Source organism: Hemicordylus capensis, chromosome 6, assembly GCF_027244095.1.
Source record: "Hemicordylus capensis ecotype Gifberg chromosome 6, rHemCap1.1.pri, whole genome shotgun sequence".
NCBI lineage: Eukaryota > Metazoa > Chordata > Lepidosauria > Squamata > Cordylidae > Hemicordylus > Hemicordylus capensis.
In genome coordinates, this window is record NC_069662.1 from 15,582,692 (window position 1) to 15,604,490 (window position 21,799).

General features: G+C 45.4%; 1 protein-coding gene and 1 long non-coding RNA gene across 10 annotated transcripts; one reads left to right on the forward strand and one right to left on the reverse strand.

The window, feature by feature from the left end:
* Nucleotides 1-742: 742 nt before the first annotated feature.
* Nucleotides 743-13,176, reverse strand: LOC128330646 (uncharacterized). Of its 4 annotated transcripts, none has more exons than XR_008310190.1 (4): nucleotides 13,114-13,176; nucleotides 7,302-7,435; nucleotides 3,872-4,037; nucleotides 743-1,778 (listed from the first exon to the last, which is right to left on the reverse strand). It is a non-coding gene; the product is annotated as an uncharacterized LOC128330646 (long non-coding RNA). The 4 variants fall into 4 exon arrangements; XR_008310191.1 differs by having other exon boundaries at nucleotides 13,107-13,160; XR_008310189.1 differs by lacking the exon at nucleotides 13,114-13,176 and adding an exon at nucleotides 8,112-8,450.
* Nucleotides 6,026-21,528, forward strand: LOC128330645 (sulfotransferase 1C2-like). Of its 6 annotated transcripts, XM_053263803.1 has the most exons (9): nucleotides 6,088-6,295; nucleotides 7,829-7,906; nucleotides 11,917-12,112; nucleotides 15,915-16,040; nucleotides 16,163-16,260; nucleotides 17,546-17,672; nucleotides 18,771-18,865; nucleotides 20,911-21,091; nucleotides 21,258-21,528. In XM_053263803.1, the coding sequence occupies exons 3-9, from the start codon at nucleotides 11,956-11,958 to the stop codon at nucleotides 21,368-21,370; spliced, it is 897 nt and encodes a 298-aa protein (XP_053119778.1). In that variant the 5' UTR covers nucleotides 6,088-6,295; nucleotides 7,829-7,906; nucleotides 11,917-11,955; the 3' UTR covers nucleotides 21,371-21,528. The 6 variants fall into 6 exon arrangements, with proteins under 6 accessions (XP_053119782.1, XP_053119778.1, XP_053119781.1 ...); XM_053263807.1 differs by lacking the exons at nucleotides 6,088-6,295; nucleotides 7,829-7,906 and adding an exon at nucleotides 6,026-6,067; XM_053263806.1 differs by lacking the exon at nucleotides 7,829-7,906.
* The last annotated feature ends 271 nt before the right edge of the window (nucleotides 21,529-21,799 follow it).

Sequence of the window (21,799 nt, forward strand, 5' to 3'; positions counted from 1 at the left end):
GAAGCTGTATCACTCACCTCTCTGTCTGTGTTCCTGCTCCACTGATGACTACACACAAGTATAATGCAAGCTGTTGCTTGAAGATGGACTTTCAAAAGCAGCCTATGAGGGCAACACTTATAAGAGTTCTTTGGACACCAGTCAGTAGGTACTGCCTACCCTAAGGTACTTATGGTAAGGTACTGCCTTATCCTGCCTACCCAAGCTCTACACGGCTTGGGACCAGGTTACCTTTTGGATTGCATTTGCCCACATGAATCTGCCAATGCCCTCTGACAACCCAGTCAAGCCCTTCTCTTATCCCCTCATTGACACAATTTTGATTGGTGGGGGCCAGGGATAGAGGTCTCTCAGTAGGGCCACCCCCCCCCCCACCCCAGTCTTTGGAATGCCCTCCCAGTCTCCCTCTTTGCTTAGTTTTTTAAAAAGAACTTTAAAACTTTATTTTTGAAAATAAGCTTTTAATGACTGGCTGTAACTATTATCTTGTCTTAATCCTGGCTGCTGTTCTGCTTTTATCTGTTCTCTCTTTTATTGTGTTTTGCACTTATTCACTATCTTTTATTATGCTTTACTCTTTTGTATTTTTATCTTGATTTTTATGATTTTAGGCTGTTGTAAGCTAGCTCGATGGGTGGGCTATCTCCATTGCTGGGTGGGATATCCCCTTCTCCAGTGTGCTCCCTGTTGAAATAAGAGGCTCCCCATCTCTGGCAACCTTTTAAAAGGCAGTTAAGAAACATTTCTTCACCCAGGCTTTTAATTAGATTTACAGTTTTTAACTTTTCTCTACATTTTAAATTATTGTAGTGTTCAAGTTCTTTTTAATGTTACAGCCACAAGCCAAAACAGAAGAGAAAGATTACAGTTATATAACAATAAATTGAGTGTATATAATAAACAGGCTGAAATTAGAATTAATTAAAAAAAATTGACAAAATTGAAAACATAGTGATAATAAACATTTAAAACAGTAAAATATCCTTTTACTGTTCAAACATTTTAATTTTGTTCTAATTTGTATTGTTTTATTGTAAATATGTTAAACAAAATATTGTGTGTATACATACATACACACACTGTATACACACACACCCTTTTTTCATGAAAAGTATTTGTAGCTTTCTTCTGCCTACTGGTGAATGTAGTAGAGATCAAATAACAAGAATTGCAGTTGCAAATGCTGGCATGTAGGCATGGTAAAGTGTTTGCACTGGTATAATGAGAATACCCAGCATATTTCTAGCCCTTAGCATTCTAGGGGCAGGGAGAAAGCATGGAAGTGTTAACCCTCATCCAAATTTTGGGTTAGATCTCCACCCCAGCTACATAAAGGTGCATAAACAAGCAAACCACCGCAATCCGAGCTAAACTCCTGTTGTCAAACTCTTACCTGCACTCTGCTACATGATATATCCACAGGTATGGTCCCTCACCAGTCATGATATTTATGAAATTAATAAAAATATGACACAGGGTAGAAAAATCCCCAGAAATGAATGGGCTTTCTGTGGTGAGGTGGTTTCTATTACATGCCCATGGTAAGCCATTTGGGGTGGGAGAGAACATCTTGTTCTTCGAGGTAGCTTCTGTCTTTTACACCTCTCGGCTTTGTGCATGCATGGAGACCACTAATTGGTATCTTCCAAGTTTCATCTCCTGCTTCTGGAGGAAACCCCGCTCCCAGCCACTATATGTGTCTGTGCCTCTCCTCATCCCCTCAGTCTTTCATCGTCAGTAGACTTCAGTAGACTTGGTCAGGGACTTTGCGCTTCGAGCTGGAAATAGAAAGGAAAGTTTTGATCTTTTTCTCTCTATTTACTCTCCATCTCCTATTTACTCCACTTCTACAAGGGCTAGAACTTAGCTTTTATTTTTAAATGAAAGATGGAAATCTGGGGGGATTAATGGGAGGGATCCAAATCTTGAATCAATTTGAATCAAATCAGGCACAATTCTATTTGGACCCGAATCTAGCCAATGGACCACAGGGGTGATTTGTTTTGTCTCCAAAATCACCTGAATCAGCTAGATTTGGGTACAAATTGATTTGTACCCGAATCAATTTGCACATCCCTAATTTTGAGTGTTTGGGCCATGGGAAAAATGAGGGGACTCAAAACACCCCATTGTTCCCCATGGATAGCTTGTAGGGACACCAAAGTGGGTTGGGTGGATACACACACAGAGACAGAATGTCGGGTGATTTCATAAGTCTATTGGAAAGTAGGCTAAAAAATGTCTTATCTTTCCTCCCACTGTACAGTGTGTATCCAGGGTGGACCCATGAGTCAAGGGTCCCTATGGAGCCCTTTTATTCGGGGGAGGGGTTGACCTCCCTCCCCATGAGGAAAGGTTGTACATCACTTTTTCTGGTGGAAAAATAGAGCTACAAATCCTCTAGCCTAGCTAGTTGGAACTTAGCCTTCTTCCATACATCCATCCCACCCACCCACCACCGCCAGTGTGCAGAGCAGGGAAGCCTAGTCTCAAGGAAGGAGAATGGGGTGTGCTGATGGAGCAGGGGGCAAATAATCTTTAGAATGGATCCCAAAGATTGCATGCCTTGGAAGGGGCTCAAAGGGCAGTTTATAGGGTTAAAAAGGACACTGAAGAGACAATGAAAAAGTCTCTGGTGAGTTAGTGATTACCTGGAAGAACTTCCTGTGTAAAACTATTTTTTAAAGGAATGTAAATGGAACTAGACAAAGAGATAGACTTATCTGGGTAGCAAAAACTTTCAGGAACTTGTCCTCCTGTTTGCAGGAAGGAAAGAACCTTTGGAAGTACAATATGTTTTTGTGCAATCAGCATACGCTTTACACCCCTTTGTGGGATGGATCCCCATAAATTAATCTGGGCAGTTCATGTCAACAGTGGTGTGTTGGGTTGTCCAACAGCACAGCACAGTGCTGTACTATTTCTTATAAACATGAAAATTAACCACTCACTTAAACAGAAGAAGATATATGAAATACACTTGACTGTGTGCAGGAACTTCTGGTTTGTGCTCTCTAGTAGATTGAAGGTGGCAGAGATGGACAGGATTGCTTGGATGGGGCTTCAGGCCATCATGGTGGGCAATATAGAGATTGTGCTGCCTACTGTCTATATATTGATACATCCAGCAGGCTTTGCTTCAAGGGACTTAAGACAATATCTCAGCACTTCCCACCAGGATGGATTCTGCTCAGTGGATGTTCTGGTACCTGCATGTCTGAATGGTCTGCAAGACAGAGGGTGTCCCTGGGTTACTCAGCAAAATGGCCCACTTGAAATGCTCTCTGTGGTATTTGGTCACCAGCTCTTTCAGAGGATGACTGCTACAAATATGACTACAAATATTTCTATACTGCTTTTCAACAGAAGTTCTCAGAGTGGTTTACATAGAAAACTATACACAGAAATAAATAAGATGGTTCCCTGTCCCTAAATAAGCCCTCAAAATGGATATTTTTTCTCAAATTGGGCAAGATAATATCTTTTAGCAATCCAGTTCTTTGTTGGCTACATAATGGTTGAAGAAAGTATGTTTGTGAAATAAAGTGCGAAGACTGTTCTGGGTGGTTTTATGTTAACTTATGTTGTGAGTGTAATTCCGGGCTTGGGATGCCATCATTAGGTGAGAAGATGGGAAGGGCTGATTTGGCATTTGAGAGATCAGGAAAGTATTTCCCCATAAAGTCCTTGTGCAGCCTATGTAAGTGTTCTGTGCAGGCTCCTTCCCATGGGGATGTATTTGCCACATGACATCAGAGTGTGGATTTACAATTGTTGGCTTACCAATTTTTCAGGAGAATGGATGGGACTCATATGACACATATGTGATAGAGGAGAGCATGTGGGATGCTTACACAGGTCTGAATCTTACCATGGCCTCCGGCTCCACCACATCCACATTTGTTTCCGTTCTCAGTGGAGTCCTGCAAGTCAGTGTGCCTGTCATGATAGTCATAAATTATGGCTGCAGTATGGGTGATAGTGGGATCTCACAGAAGAGATTGGGCCTGGAAAAACTCTGTGTCACAGCAGGGTGTCTGAGGGAAAGGAAATGGAGATACACCGCTAAGGTAGGGGGCAAAATAAGGGGAAGGAAAACATATTGACGGGCTAACATTTCACGTATTAACACTTCAGTCACATTTTCGCTACCAGCCACTGAGTGGCAGTGGTGCTCTAGCTGTGTCCCACATAGACTCCTGAGGAGAAATGTTATTTGCTGCCCCTCATTATACCATGAGTGAACTGCATTTTAGGCACACATCTTACCACTTCTGCATCTGGTGTGTAGTAAAATTGAGATGATACAAATGACCAAATTCTCCCAGAATGATCTTTCTTACCCCTGGATAGTTTGGGTACATCCTATCAAAAATATTTCATGGCATGCAATTGTTAATCTGGTAGACTGCTTATCTTTACAGACTCATTCTCTGAGCCACTTGGTGGGATGATACAGTTGACTACGCTACCCCAAGGTGAGACAACTCATCCTGGGGCAGTTTGGTTGACTGTATGAGTTCCCTCTAGTTGTACAAGAACAAATGACAAATATTAACCTGGTTCATACAATCACTCAGATCTAGGTTTAATGGGAGTGAGATTGTGTGAACCCCCAAGGCAGGAATCTCAGATTCATCTCAGATAAACCATCTTGGCAAGGGTTGGTTCAGACAATCATGCAAATGGCTGTAACCCACATTAAACCTAGATTTGAATGACTAGGTGAACCAGATCACTATCTATTTGCCCAGGAGCAGCTCATACATGAAGTGAGATGAGGCAATCACCTTAGGAACCACATTAATGGGGCAACAGCAAGGTGGCAAGATATTCTTCCACCACCTGCTTTTAACGGGGGGTGGGGGGAGAAGGAGACATAAAGTACACACAAAGGGGTGGCATTTGACACCCTGCCTCAGACATTCAAAGGTCTTGAGCTGCTACTGTCTTTGTCTCTCAGCTCCTCTGGGTACCATTTCCCACTGTGGTTTCATATCAGACGATGTGCTTATTGGTGGTTCTGTGATCCCTGCTCTGATGCATAGACAACATTTACAAAATACAGTTGTAGCCATGTTGTGCATTTGGCCATTAAATAACTCTTTCACTTACAGGGCCTGTTCCGGCAGCATTACCAGAGTGGCATGGCTGCTGCTGAAATGGAACCATGTAGTCACTTAGCCACTGGTCTCTGAAATAGGAGTTCTGCGATTTGGGCTAGTTCAGACCATGCCAAGGAAGCCCCACCCCTTTGGGGGGTAGAAGATGTGTGGTTTCTCTGACACAGTTAAATTTGATTTGAACCTAGAGATTTGATTTGAACTGACTGGGCAGGGGGTGGGGGGAGAACAGTCTGGCCAGCCTTTGTAGAGCTTGATCTTCAGGCATTAGCAGGCATGTCTGCTGATCAAGTTAGTGTTAAAGGCAGAGGAGCAAGGGCTGGTTAAAAAGTTGACAACCTAACTACATGGGTGGCATTTCAGGCAAGCAGCAGAATGATATGTATGCAGCATGCCTTCTTGAGAGCAATAGCTTTGCTGGGGAATAGGAAGTGAGCCAAATAAAGAGTTTCTCTTTCCTTAGGATCCTCAGAAAAAACACTTCCTTTGAAATTTTGCCATGTGAATTGTTGAGGAAACCCTTGATGGCTCCTTCCTATTTTCCAAGGCATAGGCATTTCTCTTCCTTTCCCACAGAATCGCAATGTGTGCAATAGGTGAAACAGGCACAAGTTTAAAGGACAAAGACACAACAGTCCTAGAGATCTCTCAGAAACCCAGGCCACTCCCATCCTAACTGGACAACCCCCCTGGCAGACTCAGTCTAAGCAAAAAATTCCACATGGGCTGTGTTGATACCATTCATTACCTTATCACTGATTAACTATTAAAAACCAGTGGACTTTGGAGCCAGAAGTAACCCTGCAAGGACTGTGGGATTCCACTCTCTTGGTTGGCGAAAATGTTGATGATTGGGTAGGAGTGCCATCAGTCAAATGAGGTACCACCCAATTAGATTGCCATGACTAGTCATCTCAGAGTGCTTGGCGGTTGGAGGAGTACATGTAAGTAGCTGTGCCTAAGGCCTCTTCTCCATCTCATCTCTTTTCTTTTCTCTATTAGTCTAGCAGTTTAATCAGAGGGTGCTGGAAACTACAAGCAGTACTGGCAAGCTAAACTGAATGACTCTGTCCATCACAGACCCCCAAGTGAGCTGAATGGTAAAAGAGTTTGTGGAAGTTTAATTGAACTGATGAATGCCAGAACGTGACAGGGAGCAACGAAAGAAGGAGGTGAGATAAGAGGCAAAGGGATTCACCCAGGGCCAATCCTACTGTGATGGTAAATCAGGTTGCCAATTTTGGGGTACTATGAATGAAGGGTGATAGAGTGGAAGGCAGTCAGATCTGTCACATGGGGCATAATCCAGTGGGAAGTTCTGGGCAAGTCTCATTGTGATGAGCACATAAGAACAGCCCTGGAGATTTTACGCACAGCAGATTTTACCGCGGGTTTATCAGGAGGCTTTACTGCGAACTTAAAGCTGTCGCCAAAAAATGCTGAAAATAGTAGAGTTTTTTACTCCAGAGATAAATCGGTCTACACTCGGGTGCAATGGAAAACCCGAATTACACATGTGGACTGCTCCCAATAACCTGCAGGGACTTTGGGGAAAATCTGGCTGATATGTGTACTTGCACCCTCCATTCTGGAAGAGATGAGAGCTAAAAGCAAAAATCTCGTGGTAAAACTGCTGTGCGTAAAACTTCCTACTGGATCAAGCTCAAGGACTACCTAGTCTAGCATCCTGTTTCCACAGTGGCCTACCAGATGCCTCTGAGAAGCCCACAGGCAAGAGGTGAGGGCATACCCTCTCACCTGCTGTTGCTCTCCTGGATCTAGTTGCTCCCAGCAGGGCTACCCAGCTTTTTATTCAGCTTTTTACCGAGAGTGGAGGAAAGCAGAGCCCTATAACCATGATCCTTCTCTCATGAGGATTTAAAGGAAAGTTGGGGAAGTGAGTGTACATAAGGGGAGCAGCATTTCACACCCCACCTCGGGTGCACAGCGCTCTTGGACCACTACTCATGTTGGATGTCTCACTGTCAATTTGTGACCTCTTTCTACAGTCCAATCTTTTATTTCAATCTACACCGGATCCTCTCTAGATAGGGGCTGCACTCTTCCCATGTTTTCACTAGCATGAAACAGGCCATTGGGTGCTTTGGAAATGTTTGCAATAATGTAGAGCAGTGGCCTTCCATCTTTTACTATAGAAAGGAAAAGAAAATAACTTACCTCCTGAGAACTGCTTTTTGTTCCACAGAAGAAAAGTTCAGGTACCAGCATAGTAAAAAATATGTAAAGGGTGGAGAAGAATTAAGAATTCCCTTCTCTGACATTTTATATTTTGGGATGGATGTTCTTTCTCCCTGAAATCAGAATAATACACCCTTTTAGTGAATTTTTATGTTTCTGGTGGCCATGTGACTGGTAGATATCCCCTGTAATGTTAACTTCTTGCCATATTATTGCTACCTTTTCTTATGAAACTACTTTATTGGTGTTTTTCTTTTCTTTTCTTTAAAAAGATATGCAAAACTGATTAATAAAAATTAAATTAAAAGAAGACGAATCCCCTTCTCCACTGCAGCAGCCTCCTGTGGCAACCTACACTCTCCACAACTACATTTTGGTTTTTTAAAATTTAAGTGGGGGAAATCTCAGGTGTAGTTTTGTTCTCAGAACAGATAAAAGCAACCTTGGAATTGGAAATGCTGTCTGCATTTTCCCTTCCTTAATCCCCTTCTGTTACCACTTGGCAGAACTCCGGCCTCGTGTGCAGCTGTTAATTCTTGCTACTTCCTGCTTCTGGAGTGCAAAGTAATTTCTCCTGTGAATAGGTAAGCAGTGTTACAGAATTTTGATTTTCAATTCAATTTTTTAAAAGCAGGCTTGCCTATTGAAGAGCACAATCTGCTTTGTCACAAGCCCTTCAATCTATGGACTTAAAAAAAAAATCAAAGTTTCCAAGAGTTTAATCGTGCTTATGGTAAACAGAGCATTGGAAGAAGGAACTTGTGAACTCCTCCTTTGGGAGGGACTTACCAAGCTTTCACAGAACCAATGGCACACAGTTTCCTTTCCAGTTGTGGCTGCTGCTGGGAAGTTTCTGACAGGAACCCTTTGAAAGGCAACATCAACTCCTCAAGGACGAAAGGTAGAAATATAAATCCAAGGTTTGGATGCAGTGGGAGGTGCCTGAGGTTGCCCCTTCAGGGCGGTTGTTACGAATCAACAACTTCTGTTTACACAGGCAAGGAATTCTGTCACATTTCAGCTGTATAGACCTGCTTACTCCCTTTAGACCAGGCTTCCCCAAACTGTGGCCCTCCAGATGTTACTGAACTACAGCTCCCAGCATCCCTAGCCACAATTTATTGTGGCTGGGTATCCTGGGAGTTGTAGTTCAGCAACATCTGGAGGGCCGCAGTTTGGGGAAGCCTGCTTTAGGCATTCCAGGATACAGTGTGGTCAATATCTTTTCAAACATTATGCACTGGCCAGCCTCATTCTCTAATGAGAGAGAGAAAGACAATGAGGTATAGATGTGTTTGTTTCCAGTGATGTGTCTAGTTGTATACTTAAAACAACTTGGGTGTATCTTCCCAGCCACCCACCCATCCCCTCAAATAAACTAACCAAAAAACCTCTGTTAATGGGCCAGAGTGGTGGGTTGGTATTTCCTCCATGGGAGCTATGGGTTAGGAGATAGTTGGCAATACAGTAACTTGAGAACTTTGAACGAGCAAGGCTTTGGAGCTTAGAGAAGGTGACGTACCCCATCCCAGCTCCAGCTAGGTGAGCAAGGGGTGTATGCCCGTGTGTGTAGTGCTGTTGTGACATTGGTGGCGGACCGTGTCCAGATTGGCTGCCCCCACACTCACCCACCCCCCCACCGGACGCTTCCCTACCACTGGGGCCCCATCCATGGCAAAGTATAGTGACTTCATGACCCAGCAATTATAGGCCATGATGCCATGATATCGCATTGTAGCTCTTTGCCAGCCACGGCGACTGTGCTGGACGGGCTCACAGAGGCCAGCAGCTGGTGGGCGAGGGAAAGATGGCCATGGTCCTGAGGCAGTAAGCGGTGAATGGTGGGCTAGCAAGGAGGCCACTGCAGAGGCCAACTTCCCCCCACAGAGCACCAGGCAGGCGCCTATAGGAACACAGGAAGCTGTCATACACTCAGACCATAGGTCCATCTAGCTCAGTATTGACTACACAGGCTGGCAGGAGCTGCTTCAAGGTTACAGGGGGAGTCTCTCTCAGCCCTATCTTGGAGGTGCCAGGGAGGGAACTAGAACCCTTCTTCATGCAAGCACACAGGTGCTCTTCCCAGAGTGGCTCAATCCTAAGGGAAATATCTTACAGTGCTCACATGTAGTCTCCCATTGAAATGCAAACCAGGGCAGACCCAGCTTAGCAAAGGGGACAATTTATGTTGCTACCACAAGACCACCCCCTTTCCTTATGGGGTCCCAGGTGGTCCATGTTTTTGGAACACAGCCATTTAATTACGTGTGTGTGTGTGTGTGTGTGTGTGTGTGTGTGAGAGAGAGAGAGAGAGAGAGAGAGAGAGAGAGAGAGAGAGTGAGTTAGCTAGCTAGCTAGCTAGCTAGCTACAGGCCCCTTGAAGGTGCAAGGCCTCTTTCTGTTTATCTCCATTTATCTTCTACTTCTATATTTTGTAAATAAAGCACATAATATGCCCAGTGCTTTCTTATCCAAAGGAAACTCAACTATCAATAGCCTTGCCCCAAAACTTGTGAATAGCCCTGCCTCAAAACTTGTGAACTCCTTTGTCTCCGAGGGAGTTCTAGAATTTGCTTACTTGTGTTTACCAGCGATAACAAACCTCCTGTTGTTTGCAAGAGTCAAGAGGCTTAATTTTACCAGGAATAGCTGACTTCCTTTGAGCTCATTTCAGGCTCTGAGTCATTCTATGAGCACAAAAATAATTCAGAGGTAGAAGTTAGTTTAGCCTTGGTTATCCCAAGATAAGTAGCAATCTCGTTATTGCAAGAGAGACCCCTAAGCATTCCTCACAAAATCTTTTCTCTCTCTCATGTGAGTCTGTCTATGAGTGTATATTGAAGCTCTGCTTGATACAAAGGGGATGTTATCTAGGCCTATACCTGACAGATTATAGAAATTCTGTGCACTGGACTGTACCAGCTGTGACTGGACTGGTACTGGACCAGCCAGAAATGTGAGTGGTGGTGTAGTGACCAGCATTCCCTCCCTCAGGCCTGTTTAACTTCAGCCCTCCATCAGATGTTGGCCTACATCTCCCATAATCCCTGGCTATTGGCTTCTGTGGCTGGGGATTATGGGAGTTGTAGTCCAAAAACAGCTGGTGGGGGCTATGTTGAGCAGGCCTGCAAACAGAAAGCAAACCCTTGTCTAGATTGACAGGCAGGTGAACTCCAGGGCTCAACCAATCATTCGACCAGTGGGGTGGGACCTAGAGAGCTGTTGCCAGGAAGAAGGGAGTTCTTTGTTAGAAGAAGCTGTGCTGGAAGTGCACAGGAGGACATGTGGCCATGGAGGTTTTCTGCAAAGCCTGGGAAGACAGGATTACAGGAGGCTTGAAGGTCTCATCAGGAGTTTTGTGGGAAAGGGAAGTTTAGTCTAGGGAAACATTTGTTTAGTCAGACTTTGCATTAGGGATGTTATATTTCTTTGGACTTTGCATTAGGGATGTTATATTTCTTTGGGGTATGTGATCTACATATTCTGGATACTGTTCTATTATAGTTTACCTGCAATGTAACTGAAATAAGAAACACTAGCCTGCACTCAATACACCTAGAGCATTGCAAAAGCTATGGAAACAATTAAGTGTGCATTAAGACAACCTATTTTTGTAATCCTAATGAGTATTCTTAATTGTATCTAAAAGTTGAGAAAGCCTCAGATGGAAGCAGTCTGTAGTAATTGAATAGAACTGTTTTTGTTCTTTCTTTTTTTACAAGCTTCTACAAGTTGGATTTTAACTCAGTAAAATGGTGCGGCGCGCGGCAGCGAAGGGGGGTTTCTCTGGTGCAAACACGTCCTCAAACATTCAGCAGCTATCAGTTTTCTCATCATGTGTAGGCTTGCATGTGGAAGATTTTTGTACTTGTCCAAGAGCCAAATTAAGAGAGTTTTCTCTGGGATTATCCCACCCCAAGCCCAGAGAGTTTCTGTAAACAAAAGGGGTGGTGGCGGCAGCATTTTAAACCTACCAGGAATATAGAATAGTTTTAGCAGAAGCCTAGCCAGGCAGCTCAGCAGGGATGATTCAGCATTTTACCCCCTCACGTGAGCTTGCTCTGAGACAAAGGCTGTAAATCTGCTACAGATGGATATAAGTGTGACCTTTCTCTTCCTTTATCCTCCCCTTGCTTTTGGCAATGATCCTATGCCTTTAACATTATTTATTTATGTATTTATTTAACATACTTTTATACCGCCCAAAACACAAGTTTTCTGGGTGGTTTACAAGACAATAAAAACAACCAATAAAAAGATTAACATATTTCAACAATTAAATTTTTTAAAGTTAGAACTATTAAAACACAATTAAAACAATATATAATTAAAAGCCTGGGTGGACATTATGCAACAGTCAGACATTCAACAGATGAGCCATTTTCCATCACTGTGATATGCTGCTGAGAAAAGCTGCCCCTGTTGAATATCTGCATGTCAAATAGTTTGTTAAAGACCCAGAAACCCTGGGGAAAGGTGGCAACCTTGACCCAAACACACAAGATCCCATATTATGCGGTTTGCTTTTTTGAGATGGAGAGTAATAATACAACATAATTTGCTTTTTCTATGTCTTCTACTTCTCTTTCCCCAGGAATCTGGCTTTTTCATCTTGTCTCCCAGGCTGTAAGCAATGTCTTCAGAGGCAGATCTCAAACCAGAGGGACGTCCTGAGCTGGGTGAAGTGAATAGGATTCCCCTACCAAAGACTACCTGTGCTGAATGGAGCCGCATCCAGAGCTTCAAAGCAAAACCAGATGATCTGCTCATTTGCACCTACCCCAAAGCAGGTGAGGAGTGTGTGTATGTGCTAATGCTGTACCCAGTTTGGGGATGCACTTCTGGCAAATGTTCCCTGATGACACCAGAAAAACACATATACTAGTCGGTCCACTTTACAATCAGCTCTGTGGAGTGGTGACCAAGGTCTGCATGCAAAAGAGTGGCTAATATCCAGACAAAATCATCCCTGAGCAGTCCTATTAAAATCACATAGTCCTTAGAGTAATTCCAGAGTAGTGTTATTGAGTAACTTAGTCCAGATACCAGCCAGTATTTGTTGTTTTATTCTCAGAATATATGTAGGGCAGAGCAGAATCCAGTTTCATGTTTAAAAAAAAAATCAACTCTCTAGGCCTCATGATTTTCAAAGAGAAGATTGGGTCTGTGTGTGCAGTGCCGGCAGTGAAATCTAGGACCGGCTTCAAGTGCTGGCATCACTGGACAACTGCCAAAGGCCCAGGTTTTTCAGCAGAGCCCACTGCCTATCCCTGAGGGAGGCCAGCTCTGTGCCCTTCATGCAGTGGCAATCAAATAACTCTCTCGGCTAAGAGTCATTCCACCATCACTGCCTCCTCTCTCTCGTCCCATTCACAAACAGCAGCTTTCCCCCAAAGGCTCCTATGATTATTCAGGGGCTTCCTGGGTAAAACTATCATTTATGAATGGGGGGGAACTGCTGGGCAGAGAAAGAAACAGAGCGGGACACACACACACCCCGCCCGCCCACCTCCATTCAGCTCTGTTGATGCTGGAAATCACACACACACACACACACACGCACACCCTGTGAACGTTCCTGCATCTGCTGCCAGCATTTATCTCCACTAGTCCTCTCCCATTAGAACTGTTGCCCTGGATAGTGGAGAATGCTTTAGGCATGGGGTGTGTTACTCCAATAGAGAAAGTCAACATATTTTAAAAAGAGGGTGTATTGTTTCACAAAGGGAAACAAACGTTAACAAAAACTGGCTCTTTCCAAGTAACCCTCCGTTCAAAACACACCAGTTACCGTTTACCCTCTTGCAGTCGTTGTCAGAGGAGTCCCTTCCTGCCTGCCTCCTCCTTGGCAGTTAACTTCCAACTGACTCTCCTTCCCAGGTTCTGAGGTCCATGGAACTCTCCCTGTCAATCCCAGTACCTAGCAACGGTTGCCATGCTGACCTCACTAACCCCAAGGCCAAGCAACATATAAAAATATGAACAACTAGCTGGGCCTGGCACAGAGCATCTGCACCTCCGGCCAGCCCACCCACCTGCTGTTGCCTTTTTCTCCACCCCTCCACTGAGCACCCGGGGGGTGGGGCTGCTTTCCAGCTGGCCAGCCCACTTCTTCTCCCCTCTATCTGCCTCCCCGCTGCTGCTTTCTGTCTGGCTGGCCGCCCGCCCCACTTCTTCTCCCCCCACCCGGCTGAACACCCCCGCTTTCTGACTGGCCAGCCAGCCAGCCCACTTTTCCCCATCCCACCTGCTTCTACTTTCTGGCCAGGTGGCTGCTGCCCTAGCTGCCATTTTCTTCCCTCCCACCCGTCCCATGGCTATCTGGCAGCTCTCCGAACTCTCTTGAGAGCTGCCACGCATGGGATTAGCCACGGGTATGCCTTAGAGAATTAAATATATAGATAGTTAACCAGTGAGTTCTTCACAGATCCCAATAATGTTAAGGAAAGTGAGACCCACTGTGAACTTGGGGTGAGCCACCCAGAATGAGCCACTCACTGCCTCCCCAAGTGGGCTGCCTGTGGTAGCCATCTCACCTTGCCTCATGGAAGGGCTGGCCCATAGGAGGGGGCCTCATAGGACAGAGAGCAGTTTGCTGAGGGCCCTGTCAGACCTAGAACTGGCTCTGAAGAAAGCTGAGCATGCTTGACAGGCCTGGCCCTTCCATGAGGTGAGGTGAGGTGAGATGGTCCCGTCAGGCATGTAAAGGCAGGGAATGCCACCTCTCTGCCTTCTGCACCACAAATGCCACCTCACCTGGCCTACCTGTCTCTGCTACCACTATCTTTCTCTCCCCCTTCCCTTGTAGGCCCATTCACTTGTTATGTTCAACACTTGTACAATGAGTATACAGTGTAAACAGGTACAGATATTCCCAAGTTATGTTGAACACAGGTACAGAAGTACACTTCCTATCTGCACCATGCAACTGAAGAGTTTGTATCCAGGTTCACCTTTAAAAATGATTACAGGTACAGTCATTCACACAGATGCATGTACAAGTGAACAGACATCTGTACACTCATATAGCATAATGTCTGAATTGGGCTTATCTCTTGTGGCCATCACCTCTTCTTATCTACTGCTTTCTGCTTCCTTTTCTTCCCAGGTAAGGTGGGGGAAGAGGTGTGTGCCAGTGGGGGTGGGAAGGAAGAATGGGCAGCAGCGCACTCTGCATGCCTCCAGGGGTGGGGGCAGCTCCTTGGGAGGGGAAACAGGCTGGCCTTGAAGCCTACAGTGAAGGCTTCAGAGGTCTGTGAAAGTACTTTCCCTTTTTGTGGGAAAGGGAATGCCTAGTAGGGATGTGTACGGAATCGGTGCACAGAACCGGTGCATGACATGCACAAACGCTGGCCATTTCTGTGGTGATGCTGGCCGGGGCTGCAGGGAGGCACACTTCAGCCCCATGTACATGCTTTTTGAGAGAGCGCTGGCGAGGGGAAAGTGGTGGGGCGGGCACTGGCAGGTAGGCAGCATCTCACCTGCCCCTTAAAGAAACCCCCCCACCCTCCCAGGAGTGCACGGAACCAGTTCCGTGCACATCCCTAATGCCTAGCATAAGCAGGCTGTACAATGCAGCTTGTCAGGGTAAAACATACTGAGGATATTCACATTGTTGGAAGTGGACTTTGCACTGCCTCATGTCTCAATGACAGAGGGGGACAGACTAGTGAGTCAGAGGGCTAGAGAGGTCAAGACATTGGCCATCCCTTCTCTACTGCTCTGACACACCCTTTGGTGTGTAGATTGCTACTCTCAGGGACCCTTCCCGCCTGCCTGCCTGCCACTTCCTCTTCCTTCTTCCTTGCAACATGCAAGTGCCTCTCTCCCTGCACCATGTGTGCAGAAGAGATGCATCCATGTGCATCCAGCTAGCTAGCTAGATTAGAGATCCTATCTCTCCACTTTACTATCTAGAACGGAGTACACTAATAAATACTCCTTCTATTGATTTGAAACTATGAACTGGCTCCAAGTTATTTTGCTCTCAGCATTCACGCATGCCTGGGCAGACTCCGCTGTGTTGTGCCTCTGTGAACTCTGCTATATTAGAAGGGTATCTCTTACCAGAGAGAATTCCCAACACACACATCAATGCAAAACTGAGCTGAGGGAGTTTTGCACACGTGTGTGAACCGGCAAACCAGCAAACACGACGGCAGACCTGCCTGTGAAGCCACCCTCTAAAATGAGGATAAGGGAGCAAGCGTTCTTTTAACCTCATTTTGTTGCTGTGAGGAGCCTGGGGAGGGGAGTAGGTCCCCAGAATGTACCGTGCACTTGCACAGGGCATCCTGGTAGTTCCAGGGGCTGGGACGACACTTCCCAGCCCCCAGCCCTCCCCTTTGCCTTGTCACACGGGGAATCCCCTAGGCACATGGGGAGCATGCCTAGCATCACTTGGTTGATTCTCTGTGTGGAAGGTAAGCTTTATCCACTTTCCCGGCAGACCACCTTCTACTCCTTCTCACTAATCGTGAGAAGAGGCTCACTGTATCACTGAAGTATGCACAATACTAAATATGCAATTGCTCGTTTTTCTTCCTTCTCTTCCCTTCCTCTCCACCACCTGCCTGCCCCACATCCTGCAAGGTACCACATGGATACAGGAGATAGTGGACATGATCCAACAAGAAGGTGACCTGGAGAAATGCCAGCGGGCCCCTGTACATCGCCGACACCCATTCATAGAGTGGGCACGACCACCCCAACCCTCAGGTGACACTCAAGGCATTGTCTATGGCGTGCCACAAGTCTAAACTGGCTAGCCTTCCCTAAGAAACCCTGGGAGTTGATCACCAGTTCTTGATCTTACATGAGTGCTTCACTTCTTTGGGCAGGAGTGGACCAGGCAGAAGCAATGCCCTCTCCACGGACTCTCAAAACCCATCTCCCTGTGCAGTTACTCCCCAAGTCCTTTTGGGAACAGAACTGTAAGGTAAGGACAGGACAAAAGGGCTCTGAGCTACCAGTCTTTGAAAACAGAATGGCTGTTTTTGTACCCACAAATGATCTGGGATGGATCACGTTTTACTACATGACTTGTAAGCCAGACTCAGCCCACGTGATGGAGCAATGACTCCACATTTCCAGCTGTTTGTCATGATGTGCTGAAATTCCCCTTGATACTTGTCTGGATACTGCAGACAAGGAGATGACCACACAGTTGCACACCCCTTTTGGCTACCCTGGGACTGCAGGGACAGAGTCTCTGCCTCTTGTGTCATTCTTCACTTTGAGCCCAGAGAAGGGTCTCAGTGAGCACTAGGCCTGAGCACATTAGCAAATGGGATTGGATCCAACCCCATCCAACCCAATCCCACTAATGTCAGTTGAGGGTTCTTTTGTCCCTTCAGAATGTTGGGATCAGGATTGGAGCTGGGTTTCCCCACCCCGGCGAAAATCCCCATAGAATATGGGGAAGGTGTTGTTTTTTTAATTGCCCCAAAAGACTGCTAAAGGGGAGCTCTGGAAGTTGCCCCACAAATATGTAAGGATGGCCAGAATCCGAGTATTTAATTACAACTGATTCTGACCATCTTTTGATTTTAAATTAATTTTTCAACATAACCAGGAAATCATACTTGCTGTGAAACCCAGAAGAAAAATAATGAAATACCCAGAAACCTAAGGGAAAGTGATGTAACATCAAAGAACCTCCAGGGGATACCCGGAAATCTGTCACTTTGTTTTTTTAAAATATGATTTAAAAACCAGGCTAAAACCTTTTTTTTTTTAAAAAGGAAATAGGCATGGGCAGGGAGATAGAGGACAGAAGGGATTTTTTTTTTAGGGTGGGATGTTTGCCACCCTCTCTCTCTCTCTCTCTCTTACACACACACACACACACACACACACACACACACACAGAGCAGACTCCCACCACCATTTTGAGCTCTGCAAAGCTCTGATTTCTCCCAACTGAGGTCAAAAAAGTCCAAACCTAAATGAGCTTCCCTAGTTTGGATCAGGAATGTCTCTGAAATCCTCTACAATGGCCCTTTTCCAGTGTTCCCAAGCCAACACTGCAGAGCCCTAGTTAGCACATGATGTTAAAAAGCAAAAGCTAAGCAGGCCTCAGCCTGGTCATTGTCTCTATGGGAGGCTGCCTGGAAACCCTGAGTAAATGGCCACGAGCCTTTGGCAGGTTGGGGGGGATGCAAATTAATTAAATGATTCCCACTCCCCTGCCCCACACCACATTTGCTTGTCTGTCCCATCAGTTCCTGTACGTAGCAAGGAACGCCAAGGACTGCATGGTGTCCTATTTCCACTTCCAAAGAATGAGCAAAGTGATCCCTGACCCAGGCACCTGGCAGGAATACTTCCAGACTTTCATGGCAGGCAAAGGTGAGTGAACCAACTTCCGGACTGAGCACCTGGGCGGGGGAGGGGAAACATGTAGAATATGGACCTCAAGTCTGCTTGAAGAAGAGGGCTGGGCAGGTGAGCAGGGCAGAAATCCATGCTGGCGTTGAAGCCAGGTTCACGTGCAGGGCTGATCTTGGCAGCTCCTTGGATACTGCAGTGCTAGGGCCCACGGATGGTGCTGCTTTCCCTGGTCCCCAAGGAGGAGGATTGGGCCAGCCAGTGATTGGATGCCACCAGCTGGGTAGGCAACGCTCCCTTGATTGTGCAACAGGTGTGACAGCAGGAGGAAAACAGAAATCCTCATCTGCTGCTGTACCCACTGCCAGGATAATGTGGGGGCTCGGCTGCCAGAAGGGGGCTCCTCCTTGCCAAGGGTGTTCTCAAATCTGGAGCTGGAACTGCACATGTGTCAACAGACAGGTGAGAGTTGCGGGAAGGCTGCAGAAGAAAAGCTCGCATGGTCACACCCTCTCCTGGAATGAGTTGTGTCCCCCTCTCTCAGGCCTCAGCGTTTCAGAAAGCAAACAGTAAGAGTAAAATGCTATGAATGGAGACTTGAAAACCTGAAGAGGGGTTTGGAGAAAGAGCTTTTGCACACTAAATTTCTTTCAGTTGGTCCTAATTCCTTTCCCTCATATGAATTGCTGCTCCCCCACCCTGAAACAGTGACTTAGGCATCCTTATTTCTGTGGATGAACCTATTCCCTTTCAAGGGAGGAAGAAAACTGCACAGCAATATGCAGATTTGTAATATGCACCATTTGTTGTTGCCACTGCTGTCAAACGCCTCGGTCCAGCTAGAATTAGTCATGACTACATACCACTGAGAGCAACAGAGGTCAAATTAGTCCTGACTTTTTTCCCATTGGTTTCAATGGACTTATTCATGGCAACTTTAGCTGGATTGGGGCCTTTGTGTGTAGAGTTTTCTGGATCTGTGTGGAAAATAGCAGGAACCCAACCACCCACCCCCAGCTGTTCCTGATAATGCTGGGAATGGTTTTTCTTTTCTGGGTGTGCCTCCTGCTGGGCAACTTGCCACAGTGCACCTCACTTGCTCCATTTTACGCGTTCTAGTTAGCTGGGGACCGTGGTACGACCATGTGAAAGGCTGGTGGAAGGCAAAAGACACTCATCGTGTGCTCTATCTTTTCTATGAAGACATCAAGAAGGTGAGCAGTCCTGGAAGAAAGTGGCTGTGTCCAGTGTAGGTCTGGAAAGCAGACTATTTATATAGTTTTGAAGAATTCATTCATTTGTGCAAATAAAATCATACTCCACGATGACATACAGATACCAGATTTGGCATATACAATCTGGCCACTGAAATTAACTGAATGTTAAATCTACTTTTTTAAAAAAACTTTTTTGTAATTCTTACACTAAAACTTGCATGGTGAAAATCTGAATAAATATTTTGTAGTTTCTTTGGAAGAAATTCTGAATAATACTTCCAGATTACTTATACTCCTGCCATTTAAATTAGCTGAGTGCACTACGTTTTACACCCCAATATGCTTGGGGGACATGTTTACATGTTTGGGGTTTTTTTTGCTAAGTAGAAATTCTGAATTGTCATATTTTAGCTGTTATTGTTCCCAGCTGATTTTTAACATTGTCATTGGATCAAAAATTCCAAAATGACATCACTCCCAAGACAAGCAGAGGATCTTTCTCAGATTCAAATGTACTATGATGTACATTTGTACATTCAGATGTACTATAAATATACTAACCACCCTGAGCCATTTTTGGAAGGGCGGTATAGAAACAAAATAAATAAAAATAAATAGATAAATAAATAAATAAATAAAAATTTGAATTTACCATATATGGTCATTATACAATAAAATGAATGTTTGCAGTCGAAATTCTATTACATATATTTAATTTCATCGACCTGCCTAGAATAAGCTACACAAAATGACTTTACCCTGTCGACAACAGGCCTTACCTACTAGTTGTCTATAACTTCATTCCTTTTCAGAAGTGGGGATTAAGATGGATAGGTATTCATTTAAGGAGGTAGGGTCAAATGAATGCATGGCAGTCTTGAAAATAATTCTTTCCTAGAATTTTCTTCTTCTCCCCAGCAACAGGGTAAGGTTTTGGCCCTTGCAGGGATGTGTTGCTGAAATGTATTCCTCCAGACCCAGAAGACTGCTTATTTGATTTGCCTGTTCTGGCTGCAGCTTTTTGGCCCAAGCAGGGGGTGGAGGGTCCAATAACCTTTGGCCTATACACCTTGGTATCTCCTCCTCACATCCTTGAAATGGGCATTCCCTTGTGTAGGAGAGAGCAAGTGCTATCTGAATGGTGTTCTTAGTGGAAGTGGCAGAGGATCCCACTCCGCTCTCAGCCAATGGCACAGGGTGGGGTAAGGTGGGAGACCAACAAGCAGGTGTCAACTCATTCCCCAGTTCCATCTATTGCACCCAGAATGAACCACAGCAGGAAATCATATGGTTACTCTGTCATTTGCTCCCCAGAAAACCTTGAGAAAGGAAGCAGGAAGAGGCTGCTGATCAACAATATTGCCTCACAGCTATGTTTGACTCTCTGCATTTGTCTGCCTGCCTGCCCTTGGTCCCCTTCAGCCCTGTAAGCCTTTCTTGGAGCCTGCTTTCAGCTTCAGTCTTCTTCCCCATCTTGTCTGTTTGATTGCCTTTCCTACTATGGTGTTCCAGGCCCTGATCTCGCAAAAGTACAGCTCATGCCCCAGCTAGCCTTTCCCACTGGAAGTAGGGCAATACATGTCCATGGCAGTAAACCCTGTGAAGGAACATTTGGGAAGGCAAAAACCTCTGTAATGCAGGGGTTCTCCTCAACCTTGGGTCCCCAGCTGTTGTTGAACTCCCATCAGCCCCAGCCATGATGGCTTTTGCCTTTATAGTCCAATAACATCGGAGGACCCAGTGTTGAAACCCCCTGATGTAAATGGTTTCTCTAGTCTGTATTGCTCCTGTTGTTACTATGAGGAAGCTCTCCACCCAGGCCAGTTTTGTGAGTCTGGAGGAATATGCAGAATGTGGAGTCTCCCAGCACAAGTTCTGCTTGTGGACATTTCCGAGACTATGGCTTACAAGCAGCTTCTCCAGCACATACAACAGCAAGTGCTACTCAGTGTCCTAAGTAGTTTAACACTTTGTTCCCAGCATTCCTCTACCTGACCTTTTTTCTTTGGCCTCTCCTGCTACACACTTTCCATCCCCCACAGGACCCAAAGCACGAAATCGGGAAGGTGATGCAATTTGTAGGGAAGCAACTAGATGAGGCAACTCTGGACAAGATTGTCCATAATACCTCATTTGAGGTCATGAAGGACAACCCAATGGCCAACCGGGCTGGCGTGCCACTCTCAGTCATGGACCAGTCCATTTCCCCATTCATGAGAAAAGGTAAGACTTACTTCTCCCTCCACTTCTTAAGCTGGGACACAGTCAACCGCCCCCTGCCCCCCATTCCTATTCTCAAGGCTCGGGAATAACAGAGCACCACTTTAAATATCTTCCTATTACATTTCTGAATGGATTGTGTGTGAGTGTTTGTGTGGTTATACTATAGGGACAGTTGGTGATTGGAAGAACCACTTCACGGTGGCTCAGAATGAACAATTCAATGAAGACTACCAACGGAAGATGGCCAACACCACTCTGACTTTCTCCATGGAATTCTGAGGGCCAGAACTCCTATACTTCAAGAGGATGCCCTGTGGAGGGTGATTTGTCTCAGCTTGTGTCTTCAGGTGCCTTCTCAAGCTAGGCCTTAGGTCTGTGTACCGTTATTATGCTTTGTAAGTGTTCCTTATGCCAAATTAAAAACACTGTTGATCGTTTGGGAGGCCCTCTGTTTGCATTTCTTTTTGATGTAGAGACACTGTGTTTTGGTTGCATTTGTTTCTGAAAACTGTGTAGCTTGGTTTTTGGAAGAGAACCTGGCCCATGCACCAGGCTCCTGAATATCCCACTTCCTGAAGGGAGAAAGACACATATTTAGTCTTGACGGATACAGAAAGATCTTTAAAATGCAAAGAAAGAGTTTCTGCTATTATTTTGCGCTTTAGGAGTGCTGCCAGGACCCCACCCACAGCCAGAGGAGAAGTGTGT

What these genes read in the sequence shown, in the direction of transcription:
- LOC128330645 (XM_053263807.1), top strand. Translation starts at nt 11,956, where the DNA reads ATGTCTTCAGAGGCAGATCTCAAACCAGAGGGACGTCCTGAGCTGGGT. An exon ending in GACTTTCATGGCAGGCAAAG is followed by an intron (nt 17,673 to 18,770) that starts GTGAGTGAACCA and finishes TACGCGTTCTAG; the next exon opens with TTAGCTGGGGACCGTGGTAC. An exon ending in TCTATGAAGACATCAAGAAG is followed by an intron (nt 18,866 to 20,910) that starts GTGAGCAGTCCT and finishes CATCCCCCACAG; the next exon opens with GACCCAAAGCACGAAATCGG.